The sequence below is a fragment of the Heterodontus francisci genome, chromosome 21, assembly GCF_036365525.1.
Source record: "Heterodontus francisci isolate sHetFra1 chromosome 21, sHetFra1.hap1, whole genome shotgun sequence".
Taxonomy (NCBI): domain Eukaryota; kingdom Metazoa; phylum Chordata; class Chondrichthyes; order Heterodontiformes; family Heterodontidae; genus Heterodontus; species Heterodontus francisci.
Window position 1 is genome coordinate 85,960,796 of NC_090391.1, and position 21,956 is coordinate 85,982,751.

The 21,956-nt window shown below is 44.0% G+C and overlaps 3 protein-coding genes across 3 annotated transcripts; 2 read left to right on the forward strand and 1 right to left on the reverse strand.

The window, feature by feature from the left end:
* Positions 1–7,927: 7,927 nt before the first annotated feature.
* LOC137381229 (histone H3-like) lies at positions 7,928–8,338 on the reverse strand. Its single transcript, XM_068053604.1, has one exon. It carries the CDS (start codon positions 8,336–8,338, stop codon positions 7,928–7,930), a length of 411 nt encoding a protein of 136 aa, XP_067909705.1.
* A 10,558-nt stretch (positions 8,339–18,896) lies between these two features.
* LOC137381184 (histone H1-like) lies at positions 18,897–20,730 on the forward strand. Its single transcript, XM_068053564.1, has 2 exons — positions 18,897–19,529; positions 20,560–20,730. The coding sequence occupies exons 1-2, from the start codon at positions 18,897–18,899 to the stop codon at positions 20,728–20,730; spliced, it is 804 nt and encodes a 267-aa protein (XP_067909665.1).
* Positions 20,731–21,545: 815 nt separating this feature from the next.
* LOC137381230 (histone H3-like) lies at positions 21,546–21,956 on the forward strand. Its single transcript, XM_068053605.1, has one exon. It carries the CDS (start codon positions 21,546–21,548, stop codon positions 21,954–21,956), a length of 411 nt encoding a protein of 136 aa, XP_067909706.1.

Below are 21,956 nucleotides of genomic sequence, written 5' to 3' on the forward strand. Positions count from 1 at the left end.
TCAGAGACACATTTTCAATCCAGCAATCAAACAAAGCAGAAGAGACAGACATTGTTTCGAATCCATTCCAATTCTGTACTGCTGCAAGTTAGGTGCATCAATCTCAATTCAAAAGCAAACCCACGATCAAATTGAAAGACACTATATCAATCTCACAAGAGGGACACATCCTGGAGACAGTAAGATAGAGAGTAAATCTCACCCTCACATACCTGGAACTGTGTGCAGTTCTGGTCACCTAATTACAGAAAGGATGTAACTGGACTGGAGTGTGTTCAGAGGAGATTTATTTGGATGTTGCCAGGGCTGGAAAAATGCAGCTGTGTGGAAAGATTGGATAGGCTGCGGTTTTTCTCTTTGGAACAATGAAGGCTGAGGGGAGATCTTATTGAAATCTATAGAATTTTGAGGGACCTGGACTGTGTGGAGGTGAAGGGTCTATTCACATTAACAGAGAGGTCAGTGACGAAGGCCAGAGATTTAAAGTGATTGGTAGAAAAATTAGAGGGGAGATGAGGGAAAGAAAATCACCCAGAGGGTGTTGGGGGTCTGGAACTCACTGCCTGAAAGGAAAGTTGAGGCAGGAACCCTCAACTAATTCAGAAGTACTCTGGCTAGGCACCTCAAATGCATTCAACTGCAGGGTTCCAGACCAAATCCTGGAAGGTGGGATTAGAATAAGTGGCCTCTATCCGTGCCTTAGACTTTCTATGATTCTATGGAACTGATGATTAAAAGAAAATAAACACATTCCTATACTGTAAACAGACAGACACAGAGTGAAATTCACATTTACAAATTATTAAAGAGTTAAAGTAAAGATTAAAACCTCCAGCCACAGAAGGGAGACTGACAGCTCCAGAGAAGAAAATAAAACCACTCACATGCAAGAGACTGTCAGATAGAGAATAACACCAGAGTCACCTAACAGAGACAGACAGTTACCACGTAAAACACATGGACACATACCAGAGACTGAGAGGGACAAAGGAAAATCAATTCTCCAATAAGAGAAATTGAATGAGAGGAATAACACACATACATGTGTAGTAGACATTGATAGCTGCAGAACAAAAGAAAATGTGCACACACACCTATCAGGAACTGTAAGCTGCAGATTAAAACACACAGACCAAAAATAGAAAGGTTCAGAGAAAAGCCCCATATCACACACTGGAGTTTGAAAGATACAGAATAAACCCACACTGTTATATATTAACTTTACAGGTGCAGCTTAACAGTGACACTCACATACCAGAAACCAACTGGTGCAAAGTAAAACTCACTCAAGGAACAGAAACTGAAAGGTAAAGATCAAAAACCATAATTATATACAGAAAATGGCAGGTATAGAATAAAATAACAATCACATATTGGAAGTTGGCAGGTGGGAGGGGGGGGGGGGGGGCGGGGCGGGAACACCTTCATGTTCCATAAACTGACAGGTACAGAGTAAAATAAATATTCATATACTATCAATGGACAGGTGCAGATTTAACCCCTCATTCAATTAACAGAAGCTGAAAGGTGCTCACTCAAATTCCAAAATTGAAAGATACAGAATAAACCCACATTCACACACCAGATACTGACAGGAACAGAACCCACATTCCATTCACAGAAACAGATAGGGACAGAACAAAGGCCACAATCACATACCAGAAACTGACAGGGAAAGATAAAAACCTTCACAAATTTCAGAAAGTAACAGGTGCAGGATAACTGCCTCCCTCACATATGAGAAACTGACAGTGACAGGTTGATACCCAGACTCTCATACTAGAAAATAACAGGTAAAGATTAAAATCTACATATACATATCAGAAAATAGCAAATGCAGTATAAAAGCCACACTCAACGAGCAGAGACTGACAGACACAGAGTGAAATCCACAGTGAATTCCAAGAAATTTACTGTTAGAGAGTGAAAATCTCTCATCCATAACTGACAGACACAAAGAAAACCCAACACTTGCACTTCACACTCTGACAGATGCAGAATAAAACACACACATAATTAAGAAGATTTATAAACCAGATACTGACAGAGACAGACGAAAACTCAATGTCACATAACATAAACTGACAGATGCAGAATAAATTCTGCAGTCACAGACCAGAGAATGAAATGTACAAAGTAAACCTCACAGACACATGTCAGAAATTGCCATGTACAGATTAAAAATCACACAAACATTCTGGAGAATGTAGAGATGTGGTGTACAATCCAGACTCTAAAGCCAGACTGAAAATCGTACTTGTATACCAGAACATGACATAGACAGGTTAAAAACCATAAGTGCACATTAGAAATTTAAATGCACAGGTTAAAACTTAAATTTACAAACCAGACAATCAAAGATAAAGAGTGAACACCACTCATATACAAGAAAGTGTTCGATTAACAGTCAAACCCACATTCACATGCAATAAACTGAGGGGCACAAGTTCAAGAAACACAAACAAACATCAGAAACTGAAAGATACAGAATAAGATGTTTCTCACATAAAACAAAGTGACAGATACAGATAAACCCACACTCAAAATCAGAAACTGACAGAGATAAACTGTAGACTAGGGATTGAGAGAGAAAGAGTGAAACTTACACCCGTGTCCAAGAAACTGAATAATACAGCAAAAGAAGTGAAAAAAAAAACACTCACGCACGATAAAAGAATAAAACTGCACTAACACACCAGAAACTGACAGGCATGAAGCAAACCCGCGTGCCACCCCCCACCCCCTCCCCCAGCACCCAATACAGAAAAACACAACAGAAACTGACAGCCATGAAATAAAAGCTACACACACATACCAGAAAGTGACAAGTACAGTTCCATACTAAAAAATACAAGGAAACAAGATAAAAACCAACACTCACGATTCTGAGTTAGACTGAGGTAGAGTAACATCTTGATGCACATACCAGAGACTGACTGGTACAGATATAAAACTCAATCAATAAGAAAGTGTGAGGTGCAGAGTAAACCCCACAAATGGGGATCAGAATGAAACTGGTACAGAGTAAAATTCAAACCAACTTTTCAGAAACAGACAGGTAACAAGAAGAAAGAAAGACACAACCTCAAAGACCAGAGTATGAGGGTTACAGAGTAAAACCCATGCTCGTTAATCAGGAATTGCCATGTACAGAATTAAAAACCTCTCATTCACACTAGAAACTTACAGGTACAATGGAAATCCCACACTCACACTTCAGAGACTGACAAATATTCAGAAAAAATACCGTTTTAACAGAGACTGACAGGAACAGAATTAAGCACACCATCAAGATAAACAAATGGCAGATTCAGCATAAATCACAAATTCCCATTGCAGAGATTGACATGCACAGAGTAAAATGAACACCTATTCCGCAGAAATTAACAATCACCCTTTAAAAGTACAGTCACAGAATAGAAACTGTCCGTTCAAGGTCGAAGCAGATTCACAGAACAAATTGAAATATACAATGTGAACCTCCTACTCAAACATCAGAAGCTAATAGGTACACAGTAAAACTGATAATGACATACCAGACACAGACAGACAGAAAAAAGCCAATATCACGTAGCAGAATCTGACAAGTACAGAATAAAATGTATAGTAGCATATCAGATATTGACAGGAAAAGCACTACCATAAAGCAACAAGTACAGAATAATGGCCATACTGACAAGTGTGATATTGATAGGTACAGGGAAAACGTTACACTCACCAGAGACATGCAGAAACAGAATAAAACCCACATACAGATAAAGTAACTCAGAGGTACATAGTAAAATCCACATTCAGATGCCAGAAACAGACAGGGAAAGTAAAACATATCCTCACAAATCATGCACAGACAAGTACAGAGTAATAGCGGCATTCACATTACAGAGACTGACAGATGCAGGGTAAAATCCACAATCAATTACCACAAACAAAAAGGTACAGAATAAAACAGATATTTGCTTTGCAGTAAATGACAACATGCTGGGTAAAATCCACATTCCCATATCAGAAATGAAACGGTGAAGAGTGATCCCACATTCACTCACCAGAATAAAGAAGGTACAGTGTAAATGAAAGCAGAAAATGCTGGAAATACTCTGCAAGTCTGGCAGCACCTGTGGAGAGAGGGAGACAGTTAAAATTTCAGAACAATGATGAACGGCTATTGACCTGAAAGGTTAACTCTGTTTCTGTCTCCACAGATGTTGGCAGGCCTGCTGAGTGTTTTACAGCATTTTCTGTTTTTTTAATTTCCAGCATTCACAGTATTTTGCTTTGTATTATGTTCAATGTAAAGAGCTTTCTGCTACTCCAGAAATTTACAAGTACAAAACAATGCTCATTCTCACATAACAGATAGTGAGACATTCAAACCAAAACCACTGTTCACTTCAGCAGAAACTGACAGGTACATTACAAAACCAACACTTACATACCAGAAGCTGATAGATGCATAATAAAACCCACACTCACATCAGAAGTTGGCAGGTACAGTGGAAACCCTATATGTGTTTATCGGATACAGAGAAAAACCCACAGTCACATTCCACATTCTGAGATAAAGAATAAATCCCTCCCTCTCATACTATACAAAGAGGGACAGATAGTTGGACAGATCTAGATGTGTAAGAGTTTCTTCATTGTTTTTTAAATATAAACAAACAGATCCTGTCTTTCAGACTGACAGATGGAGAATGACTTCCACACTCATACTGTACCAGTGCTGAACAGACACAGAACGAATGTTATTCATATACACACCTTTATGATTATTTGTAGTGTATGTTTATGGGATGTGAGCATCTCCAGGAAGGCCAGTAATAGTTGTCCATCCCTCATTGCCATTTAGAAGATGGTGTCTTGTGGCCTTCTTGCTCCCTCCAGTATTTGTAGTGTAGGTACACCCAAAGTGGTGTTAGGTAGGGAGTTGCAGAATTTGGACTGAGTGATGATGCAGGAGTGGTGTTATTTTTCCAAGCCAGGATGACATATGAACTGGTGATGAAATTGCAGGTGGTCATGTTCTCATACGTTTCCTGCCCATGTTCTACTTTGTAGCAGATGTCGTGGGTTTGTAAGGTGCTGTTTCATGGTGCTTCCTCTGGTTGATGCAGTACGTCTTGTAGATGGTACACACTGTGCACTGGTGGTGGAGGGAGTAAATGGTTAAGCTGGTGAATGGTAAGCCAATCAAGCCTACTGCTTTGTCCTGGATGGTATAGGGTTTCTTGAGTATTGTTAGAGGTGCATACATCCAGGCAAGTGGGGAGTAATCCATCAGACTTCTGACTTGAGGCTTGTCAGTGGTGGAAAGTCTTTAAGGAGTTTGGACGTGAGTTACTAACCACAGAGTTTCCGGCTTCGGAGCAGCTCTGGAAGCCATAGTGGTAATATGGCAGGAAAAGTGTAAATCCTGCAGTCATTTCCCATAAAGTAACATGCACAGAATAATGGGCATATGAAACAAGATAATGACAGGCCGAGGACACAAGCCACAATCACTAATCATAGGCTTGTGGATACAGAATAAAACCCACAATCACATACCAGTAACTGAGAGATGCATCGTAAAATCCACATTCATATGTCAGGAACAGAAAGGGAAAGTAAAAACACTTGCTGACAAATCTGACGCAGACAGACACAGAGTAATAGCAACATTCACATTCCAGAGACTGACAGATATAGAGCAAAAGCTCCAATCAATTACAAGAAACAAACAGGTACAGAATAAAATACATACTTGCTTTGTAGTAACTGACAGATACAGAATAAAATCCACATTCACATATCAGAAACTGACAGGTGAAGAGTAAAAGACACAGTAACATGTCACAAACTGACAGATACAGGGTGATCTCACATTCACTTGTCAGAATATAAAAGGTAAAGAATAAAATTATTTCTTCCAGACCAGAAACTGAGAGGCACAGAATAAAGGAGCGCCTTTTATTGCAGTAACTGACCAGAACAGAGGAAAATCCATATTCACATGTCAGAAACTGACAGGAACAGAAAGAACACACACTCACATACCAGAAATTGGCACACAGAATAAAATTCACACGAGCATTTCAGAAATTAACTTTACAGATGAAAATCCACAATCATAGAGCAGAAAGTGAGATGTACAATTAAACCCAGCTTCTGACACGTGAGGCTAACACACACAGAGTAAAAACAATGCTCATGTCACATACCAGAAACAGGCAGATGCAGATCACAACCCACACTCACATATCAGATACTGGCAGTTACCGTGTAAAATAACTCTTAATGATCACTGACAGGGATATGATACACTCCACATTCATTCATCAGAAAATTACAGATACAGATAATAAACAGTACTTACATAAAACAGATTGGCAGGAACAGGTTAAAACATACCATCATATATAGATGTCTGATAGGTACAGAATACAGTCGAGGCCTCCAAACCAGAGACTGACATGTCGAGTGAAAACTAGACTCACCTGTCATCAATTAACATGTGCAGTGTGAAGCTATACAAACATATTACTGACTAACAAGTACAGAGGGAAAATCAAACAACCTTCCATAGCAGAAACTGACAGGTACAGATTAAACTCCAAATTCACAAAGAGAAAGGCCCAGACTTCCATAAGTTTAGTTTCAATAATTAATAAGTACATTATTTAGAAACCCCGGTTGTGTCGGAACCCTCAGTCTCACTCTTTAACACCTCACACTGAAAATCCACACTCCTCTTTTGTCTCCCACGAATCGGGCCCAATTTATAATGCGAGATGCGTTTTTTCTAACATTAATCTGAAATGTATCCGGTTACAGAATGTTGTGAATGAGACTTTTTGCCTGCCGGTTACAGACTGTTTTAAAACAGGACAGAGAATGAAGCCGAATAGATGTCGGATTGGAAAAGCGAAACTGGAACTTGTGAGAAAATGTGAAATAATACAATATGGGGGATATTTTTACATCCCTGTCGTAAGGCTATATGATCTATTAACGTGATCTGTAGTGAAGCCGCTCCTTGTTTTACAAATCTGTTGGCGGGCTTTTCAAATTTGAAAAAGAAGCTGTTTGGAGTCTGACAATCCTGAGCGGTTATTTTCCGCCCTATTAACGTGATGCCTCCGGATTGGTGAACTAAGCAACTATCTGATTGGTAACATGAACAACACAATGAGAAGCTGCACAGAGTGACCAATCACCAGTGTCCTCACTATCATTCATCCAGAAGGGATAAGTGGACGGATTTGATCATTCTTCCTGAACTGTTTTGTAATGTAGTTTTTACAGATTTTTATGATGAAAGATTTTTTTTTGGAGGGGGCGGGTGGGGTGTTAATGTTTGGAAGAGGGAAAACCGATGGTAACCCTCAGTCCAAAGCCAAGTCTCACTCCTCTCAGTCTGGACTGCAGTTCCTGGTTGTTCGTGTTCACTGGCTCCCGAGAAATAGGGAACGATGCTGAGCGTGTGGGTGCCGGAGCCCCGGTCTATCTGGCTGCTGTGCTCGAGTATCTGACAGATGGAATCGTCGAACTAGCCGGCAACGCGGCCCGGGACAACAAGAAGACGCGCATCATCCCCAGACACCTCCAGCTGGCCCAAAGGCTCTTTTCAGAGCCACCCACTTTATCTGTGAAAGGGCTGGTTCCTGTCTGAGAGACACATTTGTGTTGGTATGATTCGGGATTTAGCCGCTTGCCTCTGGAGATATTTGTCAGGCATTTTAACAATTCCAGCGTTTCTGCGCAAATAAAGCTTTTGTTTAGTCCTAAACTGCTCGCCCCTCCAGTAAAATGATCTGTGCACATTGGTTTCGCTGCTCTAGACCACATTTCTCTGCTGCAGAGATCGCAGCTCTTTGTTTTGCCGGTTTGGTGGCTCTTAAAAGAGCCGTTGTGTTATTTGATGCCAAACTCAGTTCGGGGCAGGGTGAGTTTAGGCGCGCTCCCCGCGGATACGGCGGGCCAGCTGGATGTCTTTGGGCATGATGGTGACTCGCTTGGCGTGGATGGCGCACAGGTTGGTGTCCTCAAAGAGCCCCACCAGGTAAGCCTCGCTGGCCTCCTGCAGGGCCATGACGGCCGAGCTCTGGAAGCGCAGGTCTGTCTTGAAGTCCTGCGCGATCTCCCGCACCAGGTGCTGGAAGGGCAGTTTGCGGATGAGCAGCTCGGTGGATTTCTGGTAGCGGCGGATCTCCCACAGAGCCACATTGCCGGGTCTGTAACGGTGAGGCTTCTTCACTCCGCCCATGGCTGGAGCGCTCTTGCGGGCCGCTTTGTTAGCCAGCTGTTTGCGGGAAGCTTTCCCTCCGGTCGATTTGCGCGCTGTCTGCTTTGTTCTGGCCATTGTGGTAGAAGATGTGGAACAAAGACACTGTAAATGTTGAGGCTGCTCAGGGACTGTCTATTTAAGACAGTAGAGGGATCGCCCTAGTGTTGTGATTGGATGCAGCCCCGTCCATCAGTCAAGTTTGAAACCAGCTCTGGGAAATAAAAGGGCGGCGGGAAATGCTGCGCCCTGATTGGTTGAACTGTAACTGAAATGTAATCGAACTCAAAAAGCCCGCCAATTTCAGATAGCAAAACAAGGCAAAGATTTTTTAAAAAAACCTAATTTGGCGGGAACAATTATGAAATCTGACTCCTTGCAGCTTCATTTATTTCGTCCGAGATCCCACACTGTCTTCCAACTCGGTTTGACTCGGCCCTCACGAATACATTATCACTTGCAGCCGTTTCATTCATGACGCGCTGAATCAACATGGAAAAGATACATACAGTAAAACAACGCGACAGAGTTGGGTATCCTGGTACATGAATCACAAAATGTTAGTATGCACGGACAACATGAGTTTAGGAAGAGAAATGGAATGATGTCAGTTATTGCAAGGGGAATGGACTATTAAAGTAAGGAAGATTTGCTACAGTTGTCCAGGTTATTGGTGAAACTGTATCTGTAATACTGTGTACAGTTTTGGTCTCCTTACTGATGAAAGCACAGAAATTGCATTTGAAGCAGTTCAGAGAAGGTTCACTCGACTGATCGCTGGGATGAAGGGGTTATCTTCTGGGAAATGGTTGGACCGGTTGGCCTGTATCCATTGGAGTTAAGGAGAATGAGAAGTGATCTTATTGAAATCCATAAGATTTTGAGAGCACTTGGCAGGGTGGATACTGAGAGGATGTTTCCCCTTATGAGAGAGACTCGAACCAGGAATACAAGGATCCTTGCTAAAAGTGAAAGACACAGGAAGCATCTGTAAAGTGTGTAGATTAAACCAATGAGGATAATCGGAACAATTCGGGACCTAATATGGTAAAATAAAGGGTGATAGGGGATATCATCGATACACTTAGCAAGGGGTGAACAGAACATTGTTGGCACACTTAGAAGGAGAAGATAGACTATGGTCAACACAGCAAGAGAAGAAGAAGGAGAGAAGTCCATGTCCAAGCAAGCTCAGAAGCAAGAACCAGTACTGAGTGTTACTGTATACTTACTGTTGTTGCTAAGGATTGACTTTGTGCATCTTAGTTAAGCCTAATAAACTCTCTGACTTGATCACAGAACTTGACTCTGTACCTTGTTGGTCCATCTTGGTCCAGAATCTCAAGGTGAGACGGGTTGGATATTCTCTGTCTCACCTCTGTTCAGGTAACATCTACCTGAAACTTACAGCTCTTTACTATTCACATACATTTCTTTGTATTTTGTCCTCCTCAAACTTCCAAATTATGGTCCTTTGAAAGCAATGTTGTCAATAAAGGTTTCTGTGTCACCGACTGCATACTTCTTCGCATTAAAAACACATCAGTTCACTACGACACTCTGTCTCCTATCCTTTAGCCAACTACCATCTCAGCATACCAGTATCAATTTTTAACATGAACTTCTATTTTCTGTCTAACTCTGTTATGTACTACTTGATCGAATGCCTTTTAAAAAGCAGATATCCAATATCGATCCAACTACCTTCAGCAAAGTCAACCCCAAGAATTCAATCAGGTTAGTCGCACATGATTTGTCCTTAGTAAATCGGTATTGCATGTCGCTTATTAACTCATCATTCTTCAAGTTGAAGTTCATTTGATCCTTGACACTTGTCTCCAATTGTTTTCGACCACTGATGGACTGTCGTCACCAGCTTTTTCCTTCCCATTTCTAGAACAGGACTGTAACATTTGCACTGTTTCAGGCGACTGGAACTACTTCAATATCCAAATATTATCGTCAGGATTTCTGTTATCTCCCTCAGCAATCTGGGATGCTTTCTATCTGGACTCATTAACGTGAAGTGATCCCAATCTATTGAGAACCTCCTTTCTGTCTATTTTCATTCTATCCAATATCTCTGTACCCCTCCTCTACCGGGACATTAACTTCATCCTTGCTTTTGTGAACAGACATATAACGCTCTCATTCATTACCTTTTCCAACACAAGGAGATTTCCGTTCTTTATCCCTAAAAGCTCCGCAATTTCTTGCACTATCATTTTGCATTTTTGTATATTTATCAATAATTTTTATTCTCTCTGCTGTTACTCATTAATATTTTCTTATAATCTCTTGCAAACATTTTTCTTTTTTTCCCTGCACTCTCACTATTCTGCCTGGTTGGATTCATGGTGATGTCGAGGATATGGGATATTTGTATAAATCACTGCCATTATTATTGAAGTGATTGGCGCTGCAAACAATCTTTGAGTCATATTGATCAAAAGCAAATTATTGGTAACGTGTGTGACGCTGAGATTGGAAGGTTGTCTGAATAAGGCAGGGGAGTGGGTGCAGGGGCGGCTCCTCATTTGGCTAAAACAATCTGGTAGAAGTGTAAGGGTGAGTCCGAGTATTTCCAGGATGAAGGATAAACATCTGATAGTCTCTGTTTAATATCATCGGAGTGAAACTCTTGGTCACGGAAATGATACCTGAAAGGCCTTGTGCTGTCAATCTGCCGAGTGTATGGGAGGGAAGGATGGAGTGGAAGAGCCTCTGTATTTCTCCAGTACTGAATTGTAGTGGGTTGGATGTTTTATCAGTCTCTAACTCTGCCTGTTGAGTGAGTAGGCGACAGAAACGATACCAGTTCCGATCCCTGTGTGACTGTCACTCCTTCTGTTGTGTGTGTGCAAGATTAAACCCTGTGTCCCTCTATCCAGCTCTGGCTGCTATATCTGGAAAGATGCTGAGTCTTTCAGTAGTTGATCTGCTCAAACCGAGTTCAAGGCCTGAGTGGTGAACAGAATTTCACATTAATTGTGTGAATAATACGATGATTGAACAGCAGGTTATGATCGACTGGACCAAAGGCTGGAAAAATTCCTGTCCATAAATCTTTCAACAGGGAGTTCGATGATCTGCTGGTTCCGAGTGTTTCAGGGAAACAGGAGTAGAAATCGGCAGCTGAGCCCTGAAAATTCACAGCAAAGACTGTGTACATGAGGACATTTAACAACCGGGAGCTGAAACTCTGGGACGGGCTCTATTGTCACTGTGTTTGTGTGTCCGGTATAATCGCGGCAGCTCCGTGTCTCTCTTGTTTAGAATGAAACAATGAAGATTGCCATTCGGTATTACTCACATTGACCGCGGGTTTCACTCCGGTTAGACAAACCTTTGCTGGCTGAAATGAATTCTACAAGGTCCCAGCAAACACACCGACTTCCTCCTTCCTCCCATGTTTCTGTCGGATTGTTTTGAGAGGAGGGTCTCAATAATAACAAACACCCTGCAGGGAGAGACGGCAATTTGAACATCTAAATAGGATCAACTCCCGGCTTTCTAGGTTATAGATTCCCTCCACCCCACCCCACTCTCCCTCCACCAATACCCACCCTTCCTCCACCCTAACCCCATGTTCAGTTTCATTGTTCACACATTGATGAGGGTGAAATGGGGAAAGTTCCCATTTATTTTCTTTGCAGAGAGCTGCGCACGCGCGGTATAGCCCCGCCCACTGGAGACGTCATCATGAGGAGAAGAGCGCATGCTCCCCCAACACTGGTTCTGAGCGTCATTCAGTGAGTGAGTGGAAGATTGTTTAAATCAGCTGCGAATGGAGTCATCCGGGTCCCGGGGTAAGTGAACAAACAACATCTGCTTCCAGCAGCAACACCAGGTTTGGGAGCGAGTCTGCAGATGTGTTCAGAGATTAACATTGAATAGCGGGGAAGTTCAGCAGGAGTCGGGGACTGTGTGGAATGTACACTGGAGCCCTGGATCCCCGAGCGGGACCCGAGCACATGTGTCCGCCTCAGCTCGGGCCCAGCTTGCGGCTCCGGCTTTCGGGCTCGGGTCCAGTTCGGGTCGGGTCGGACACACTCGGTCAGTCTCTGCTGGTCAGTATTGAAATTAAAAAAAAACTGACCGCAGCTGGGAGTCCGGGTCGGAATTGAGTCTGCGCAGTGAGCCGTTGCCGGCACTGTTATCACGCATGAGCTGCACCGTTTTTTGGTTGGGTGTCAGGAAGGGTTGGGTCGGGTCCGCTGTTGTTCGGTCGGGTTCTTGGTGTGTGTGTAGACAGGAGTCCTGACAGTGAACAGCTTATATTTTTTTATATAAATACTGTATATTTTATAATCATTTTACGATAATTATTCATTCAGGACCTTCCTGCTCTCTGCATTTCAGCTGCTCACTGGATAAACTTGCCGCAAGTATTTCAACCTGTAAAGCAGTAGTTTACATAATGTATAATGATATTTACTGAGCCTTCGGGCAATCGCTGTGTTTAGTTTAAGCAATACAGATACTGGTAAAGTGTGGAAACAACTCCATGGGTTTCTATTTAACTCATGACCAAACAATCACTGACATTGTGCTCCAATCATCATCTTTTAAACAATCTTTCAACCAGCTGAAACAGATTGTTTATCTGACAGTGCCACAAAAACTTACAAAGATGTCAAAAGATAGATGGACACTCTGAAAGCTTTGGAGGTTTGAGATTCATCCATGACATCAAATAATCTAGGCTAAGAATATTTTTCTTTAAAAAAAAGTGATCGGTCACTTCATGCAAAATTGTATTAAATGTCAATGCTGGAAATTGTTCAACATGCTTTGTCAATGTTAACATATATGTTTTGTTTTGATTTGTCGGCTATTCGAGGTGCTGGCTATTATGTGTATGCTGATCAACCAGAAGTCTTCAATCAAACATTAATGCAGATCTGCAGTACTGTAGACTAATGATCAGACAGCACCGGGAATCTGCAGTACTGTAGACTAATGATCAGACAGCACTGGGAATCTGCAGTACTGTCGACTAATGATCAGACAGCACCGGGAATCTGCCGTACTGTAGACTAATGATCAGACAGCACCGGGAATCTGCAGTACTGTAGAATAATGATCAGACAGCACCGGGAATCTGCAGTACTGTAGACCAATGATCAGACAGCACCGGGAATCTGCAGTACTGTCGACTAATGATCAGACAGCACCGGGAATCTGCAGTACTGTAGACCAATGATCAGACAGCACCGGGAATCTGCAGTACTGTAGACTAATGATCAGACAGCACCGGGAATCTGCTGTACTGTAGACCAATGATCAGACAGCACCGTGAATCTGCAGTACTGTAGACTAATGATCAGACAGCACTGGGATTATGCAGTACTGTAGACTAATGATCAGACAGCACCTGGAATCTGCAGTACTGTAGACTAATGATCAGACAGCACCGGGAATCTGCAGTACTGTAGACTAATGATCAGACAGCACCTGGAATCTGCAGTACTGTAGACTAATGATCAGACAGCACTTGGAATCTGCAGTACTGTAGACTAATGATCAGACAGCACCGGGAATCTGCAGTACTGTAGACGAGTGATCAGACAGCACCGGGAATCTGCAGAACTGTGGACTAATGATCAGACAGCACTGGGAATCTGCAGCACTGTAAACTAATGATCAGGCAGCACCTGGAATCTGCAGTACTGTAGACTAATGATCAGACAGCACTGGGAATCTGCAGTACTGTAAACTGATGATCAGGCAGCACCGGGAATCTGCAGTACTGTAGACTAATGATCAGACAGCACCGGGAATCTGCAGTACTGTAGACTAATGATCAGACAGCACTGGGAATCTGCAGTACTGCAGACTAATGATCAGACAGCACCGGGAATCTGCAGTACTGCAGACTAATGATCAGACAGCACCGGGAATCTGCAGTACTGTAGACTAATGATCAGACAGCACTGGGAATCTGCAGTACTGCAGACTAATGATCAGACAGCACCGGGAATCTGCAGTACTGTAGACTAATGATCAGACAGCACCGGGAATCTGCAGTACTGTAGACTAATGATCAGACAGCACTGGGAATCTGCAGTACTGCAGACTAATGATCAGACAGCACCGGGAATCTGCAGTACTGTAGACTAATGATCAGACAGCACTGGGAATCTGCAGTACTGTAGACTAATGATCAGACAGCACTGGGAATCTGCAGTACTGCAGACTAATGATCAGACAGCACCGGGAATCTGCAGTACTGCAGACTAATGATCAGACAGCACTGGGAATCTGCAGTACTGTAGACTAATGATCAGACAGCACTGGGAATCTGCAGTACTGTAGACTAATGATCAGGCAGCACCAGGAATCTGCAGTACTGTAAACTAATGATCAGACAGCACTGGGAATCTGCAGTACTGCAGACTAATGATCAGACAGCACCGGGAATCTGCAGTACTGCAGACTAATGATCAGACAGCACCGGGAATCTGCAGTACTGTAGACTAATGATCAGACAGCACTGGGAATCTGCAGTACTGCAGACTAATGATCAGACAGCACTGGGAATCTGCAGTACTGTAGACTAATGATCAGACAGCACTGGGAATCTGCAGTACTGCAGACTAATGATCAGACAGCACCGGGAATCTGCAGTACTGCAGACTAATGATCAGACAGCACCGGGAATCTGCAGTACTGTAGACTAATGATCAGACAGCACTGGGAATCTGCAGTACTGCAGACTAATGATCAGACAGCACTGGGAATCTGCAGTACTGTAGACTAATGATCAGACAGCACCGGGAATCTGCAGTACTGTAGACTAATGATCAGACAGCACCGGGAATCTGCAGTACTGTAGACTAATGATCAGACAGCACCGGGAATCTGCAGTACTGTAGACTAATGATCAGACAGCACCGGGAATCTGCAGTACTGTAGACTAATGATCAGACAGCACTGGGAATCTGCAGCACTGTAAACTAATGATCAGGCAGCACTGGGAATCTGCAGTACTGTAGACTAATGATCAGACAGCACCTCTTTACCCTCTCTCGTGCAGTTACATCATTTCTGTAATGAGGTGACCAGAACTGCACACCGTTTCAGGTATGTGAGGGTGAGATTTACTCTCTATCTTACTGTCTCCAGGATGTGTCCCTCTTGTGAGATTGATATAGTGTCTTTCAATTTGATCGTGGGTGTGCTTTTGAATTGAGATTGATGCACCTAACTTGCAGCAGTACAGAATTGGAATGCATTGGACACAATGTCTGTATCTTCTGCTTTGTTTGATTGCTGGATTGAAAATGTGTCTCTGAATTTGGGATCAGTGAGGGTTTGACTAGTTCTGCTCCATGTGACTCTGGAATTAACAGATGGCCTCTGGGAGTGATAGCATACCAACTCTGTGTTGCAAGGAGCTGACTGCACATTTCCTTGTGCCTGGGAATCTTCACTTTCATTCTGTTCCCTTGAAGTATTTGCCTACATAAAGGAAGAACAACATATCTTGGAACTGAAGATCAGTTGAGGTGGAAGCTAGAAAAGAGATTAATGTAACATTTGAATCCATAATCATTATTACTAACCACAAATACTCACCAGAAATACAAAGAATGTCAGTGTCTGATTTCACTGCAGATCTCAGCATCTGCTGACCAGGTGTTTTGGCCGATTTACAACAATTTAGTGACATCCAGAAACAAGGCAACATCTGCACTGCTCCAAGATTGGGATAACCTGAGGGATGTTTGTACAGATCAGGTTTCTATTTCCATCTGACATTATAACATAAGAACCTAAGAAGTAGGAGCAGGAGTAGGCCATTCAGCCTCTCCAGTCTGATCCGCCATTCAATGAGATCATGGCTGATCTGATCGTGGATTCAGCTCCATTATCCTGCAAAGATTTTCAACAGCAGCTTATTCACGTTCTGTCTCACTTACCCAGTGCACAAACACAGGCCGAGAAAGGCCTCTCCATTTCGCCGCTCACTCCATGTTGCGGAATCAGTTCATCCTCCACATTGCCTCTCACAAACAGCCCGCGACTCCCCCTGAACTTGCTCCGGAGTCAATGGCGATCTCTGATCCAGACTGCGGACAGGGTCCCAAAGCAATGTGCTGCTGGAAGCAGATTGCTGTTTGCTGCCTTACCCCGAGGCCGTAATATCTCCATTCCCTCTGTTAAAAACTAACTCTTTCCGCTCACTGAGTAAATGGCGTTCAACGGATTTGCTGGCGGAGGGGAGCGCGCATTGCGCTCGTTCGCTCATTCACAATCACTGGTGGGGGCGGTGCTGTACCGCGCATGCGCCTCATTCGGCAATGGTTTGAAAAACAAAAAACAATCGGAACTTTCTCCAGTTCAGTTTTATCTGATTTTGAGCAATGGAACCGGGACTGTGGGCAAGATTAGAGAAGGTTTCCAGCTGGGAGATTACCCTTTTACCAAGCTCAACTTGAGATCATTCTCTGCAAAAAGTTTGCTGTTCATTCGCTCGAATTCTCAAAGTGATCCTCCGAGGGAGTCGATGTGTTTGCAGGAATGGCGCAGGAGTCAATTTTTTTTTTTTTTTTAGATTAGATTAGAGATACAGCACTGAAACAGGCCCTTCGGCCCACCGAGTCTGTGCCGACCATCAACCACCCATTTTATACTAATCCTACACTAATCCCATATTCCTACCAAACATCCCCACCTGTCCCTATATTTCCCTACCACCTACCTGACAGTTACAGTCACAGATCAATTTAATCAGATTGAAACTGTCTGTCGCTGAGAGTCATTGCGAAGGGTTTGAGCTGAAAGATTACAGAGAGTTCAACAGGGCAGAGAAAGTTACACTTGGGACATTGTATGCCTCACTCTCTGACACTTTCCCGGACTGTGAGATTAATAATGTGTCCTCCTCTGGCACCATATCAGTGAGAGATGAGATTGTAACGTCTGTTTCCCCAGGCGGATCTTTCGAGATAAAAACGAATCTGACATTTCAGTCGACAGCACAATAATTACAGGCGACTCAGTCTAACCTCAGTTGTGGGAAAATTATTGAAATCTATTCTGAGAGAAAAGATAAACTGTCACTTAGAAAGGCACATACAAACTGAATTGAAATTTAAAAAGGATTATAGATGAGGGTAGTGCAGTTGATGGATTCTACATGAATTTTAGCTTTTGACAAGTTCCCAAAATACAGAATCTTTAAAAAATAAAATCTCATGGGATCCAGGGAAATGCAGCAAGGTGGATGCAAAATTGGCTCAGTGGCAGGAATTGTTGAAGGCTGCTTTTGAGACTTGGAGGGCTGTTTCCAGTGGTTTTCCCCAGGGCTCAGTAATGGGTCCCCTGTTTTGTTGATGATCTATACAAACAATTTGGACATAAATGTTGAGGGACACGATCAAGACGTTTGCAGACGACACCAATATTGGCCGTGTGGTTGATAGCGAGGAGGATTGCTGTGGACCGGAGGAAGATGTTTGTGGTCAGGTCAGAAGGGCAGAAAAGTGGCAAATCGAGTTCAATCCGGAGAAGTGTGACGTGATGCCCTTGGGGAGGTCAAACAATGCAAAGGAATACACGATTAATGGGAAAATACTGGGAGGAGCAGAGGAGGTGAGGGACCTTCTAGTAAATGTCCACGGATCCCTGAAGGTAACAGAGTAGGGCGGTAATATGGTTAAGAAGACATATGGAATCCTTTCCTTTATTGGCCGAGCTATAGAATATAAGAGGAGGAAGGGTATGCTGGAACTTTATCATCATTGGTTAGGCCAGAACTTGAGTTCTGTGTGCAGTTCTGGTCACGTCATTACAGAAAGGATGTAACTGCACTCGAGAGAGTACAGAGGAGATTTACAAGCATGTTGCCGGGACTGAAAAATGCAGCTCTGAGGAATGATTGAATAGACTGTGGTTGTTCTCCTTGGAACAGAGTAGGCTGACGGGAGATCTGATTGAAATGTATAAAATGCTGAAGGGCCTGGATAGAGTGGAGCTGAAGGGTCTATTTACCTCAGCATTGAGATCAAAACCTGTCCTGGGAACTCTACATTTTTCGAACAGTTCGGCATGGGAATGTGTAGATGTGAATATTGTGTAAGAGAGAGTGTATTAAAGGGGCAGACGGGTTAGTCTAATGTCACTGTGTTTGTGGGTCAGGACTCATCGCCGGATTTCCGAGTCCCCCTTGTGTCAAGTAACAAGATTTTCCAGTCAAAGAAGCACATTGCTCCCCTTCTCATTCCCAAAGTGGGAATTCAGTGTAGTTTCTTTGTTGATTTCAAGATTTCAGTCAAAATGTAGAGAACACGTCAGCTATCGGGGGAGAGAGCGCCATCAGTGCAGCAATAAAACGGGTTTCAGTCAAAAATGGAGTCTTTACTTCAAGTGCAAACCTTTCGACAGCAAGCATTCTGATGTCAGAGAAAGGAAGGATCTAGTCTGGGACTCTGCAGTACCCGAATTTCAGTGGAATTGGAGAGTTTAGGGCCAGAGAGAAACACAGAGAGGCAGCAGGAGCCGGGAGCTGACAGCAGGTTGTCTCCGCCTCCGTCCGCTCACTGCCTTTAAGTTGCTCAGTGCCGCCACCACCGGCTTCATTTCTGACCCAGTTCCTACTGACAGAGAGAATTTGTGCAGAGTCCTGGACATGACCGATACAGCAGCCGGCGAAACGGCTCCTCCAGCCGCCGCCGCTCAAGTCAAGACTCCCAAGAAGAAGAAAGCGGCTCCCCGGAACAATTCAGCCGGTCCCACGTTGAGCGAGAAGATCCTCAAGATTGTGGCGGATTGCTCCGATCGCAGGGGGACCTCACTGCCCTCCATAAAGAAGCCTCTGCGTAGGAGCGGTGTGGATGTGGGGAGGTTCAGGACCCAAATCAAGCAAAGTATCAGGAGGAATGTGAACAAATGCTCCCTGGTGCAGAACAGCGGTACGGGCTCCTCCGGCTCCTTGAGAATCCCTAAGCAGGGAACCAAGGGAAATGTGGGAAATACAGTGAAGTCAGGAGCAGCCAAAAAACCTTCAGTGAAGAAAACAGCTGGCAAGAAAGTGACAGCAAAGAAATCAGCAGCCAAGAAATTACCAGTCAAGAAACTAGCAGCCAAGAAATCGGCAGCGAAGAAAGCAGCAGGCAAGAAAGTGACCAGCAAGAAGGCGGCAACGCCAAAGAAATCCCCTGCGAAGAAAGCAGCGCTTCCGAAAAAGGTTCCTGTGAAGAAGGCCAAAAAACCAAGAGTGCCACGGGCGGAAAGGCACTCAAGAAAGTTCAATCATCAAGCGGCAAGACCAAACCGAAAGCAGCAAAGGCTCAGAAAGCAGCCCCTGGAAAGAAGTGAAACTGCACGGGAAACTTGTAGACATCTGAACCCAAGGGCTCTTTTCAGAGCCACCCACATCTCTCAGGAAAGAGCTGATCCCCCGATCAAATGATCCCTGTCCCGCCGCCGTGTGCACATTTCACATAGAAATGATGGGAAGTAAATGCAGGATCCCTGGTGACTCACTGACATACACTACACTCAGCCCTTCCCCCACTCTCTGTAACTAAACAGAGGGATGTCCCGGCCTCACTGTAACTGGGGATATGTTCGGTACAGTCTCAGTTCATGCTCGTTTCACTAATTCAGAGTGTGAGGGTCTAACACAGGAAACTGTGGAGAAATCCCGCGTCACAACTCAAACCCCAAAACATGAGTTTCTCTAATTCAGCTGGGGTAAGGTGTTAGCAAAATACTCAATCCGTCTGGGAGGGGAGGTGTGTGGAAACGGGTTGACTTGTGATCGGAAGCACTGTACTGAGGCGGATATATGATCAACTTTTAATTGTTATAGATCCTTATCTAAAAGCTCCGGTTTTCTGTTATCTTTGACTAGAAAGGCCGCGTCTGGAAGTTTTGTGCTGAGCTCTGTTGTTGAGCAATGTTTTTTTTTGAATTGGCGGTTCGAGCAAGTGGGAGGTGGAGCTGGAGGATGAAAGACATTTCTCAGCTCTGTCTGTCACTCAGTTTCCTCTCCGCCCCGCCTCTCACTCTCTGTCCCTTTTTCAGTCAGGTCCGGGCGGGCTGTATAAAAAAGGCAGCAGAAACAGCTCGTTTCTCATTCAGCAGTGATTTGACTGAAGAAGCGTCATGTCTGGAAGAGGTAAAGGAGGCAAAGGATTGGGCAAAGGTGGAGCAAAGCCCGGCACCGCAAAGTGCTTCGTGAAAACATCCAGGGCATCACCAAGCCAGCAATCCGCCGCCTGGCTCGCCGTGGTGGAGTGAAGCGCATCTCGGGTTTGATCTATGAGGAGACCCGTGGGGTGCTGAAGGTTTTCCTGGAGAATGTGATCAGAGATTTGGTCACCAACACTGAGCATGCCAAGCGCAAGACGGTCACCACCATGGATGTGGTGTACGCTCTGAAACGCCAGCACGTACTCTCTTTGGATTCGGTGGCTAAACAAATCCACCCTTTCTACCAAACACAAAGGCTCTTCTAAGAGCCACCCAAAGACTCACATAGATAGCAGTGACATTGGAATTGGAATTAATAAGATCAAGTTATCTGCATATTGTTTATCTTTATCAACAACGGCTTTTATACATCATTACAGTCTCTCATTAAACTTACATATCACAGAAATTTCACTGTCTTTTTTTGTTCATTGTTTATCAAACGCATCATGAATTAAACGGTTGCATTTGATAATTTATACGTGAGGGTCTGAACTGCCGGCACGAAGCGGGATTTACTGCCATTATAGTTAGTAATGACTGGCGCTTTATTCCCGCCAGAGACCACTATTCAAACTGTGTTGTAAGACACAGAGGGGGATCTAGGACTTTAGAATTAGAATTAGAACATTACAGCCCTCGATGTTGCGCCGACCTGTGAAACCTAATTCTAATTCTAATCTAATCTACACCATCTGACCTACACTATTCCATTTTCATCCATATGTCTATCCAATGACCACTTGACCAATGACTAACAAATAAAGCGACAGGGAGTGAGATTTTATAATTGTTCCCGTTATATTAGGTGTCGTTTCAAAAAAAATCTTTGCCTTGTTTGCTAATCTGAGATTGGCGGCCTTTTTGAAATTGCTTAAATTTCAGTTTCAGTTGCAGTTCAACCAATCAGGGTCCAGCATTTCCCGCCGCCCTTTTCCTTCCCAGAGCTGGTTTCAAACTTGACTGATGGACGGGGCTGCATCTAATCACAACACTAGGGCGGTCCCTCTACTGTCTTAAATAGACAGGCCCTGAGCAGCCTCAACATTTGCAGTGTCTTTGTTCCACATCTTCTACCATAATGGCCAGAACCAAGCAGATAGCGCGCAAATCGACCGGAGGGAAAGCTCACCGCAAGCAGCTGGCTACCAAAGCGGCCCGCAAGAGCGCTCCAGCCACGGGCGGAGTGAGGAAGCCTCACCGTTACAGACCCGGCACTGTGGCTCTCCGGGAGATCCGCCGCTACCAGAAATCCACCGAGCTGCTCATCTGCAAACTGCCCTTCCAGCGCCTGGTGCGGGAGATCGCGCAGGACTTCAAGACAGACCTGCGCTTCCAGAGCTCGGCCGTCATGGCCCTGCAGGAGGCCAGCGAGGCTTACCTGGTGGGGCTCTTTGAGGACACCAACCTGTGCGCCATCCACGCCACGCGAGTCACCATCATGCCCAAAGACATCCAGCTGGCCCGCCGTATCCGCGGGGAGCGCGCCTAA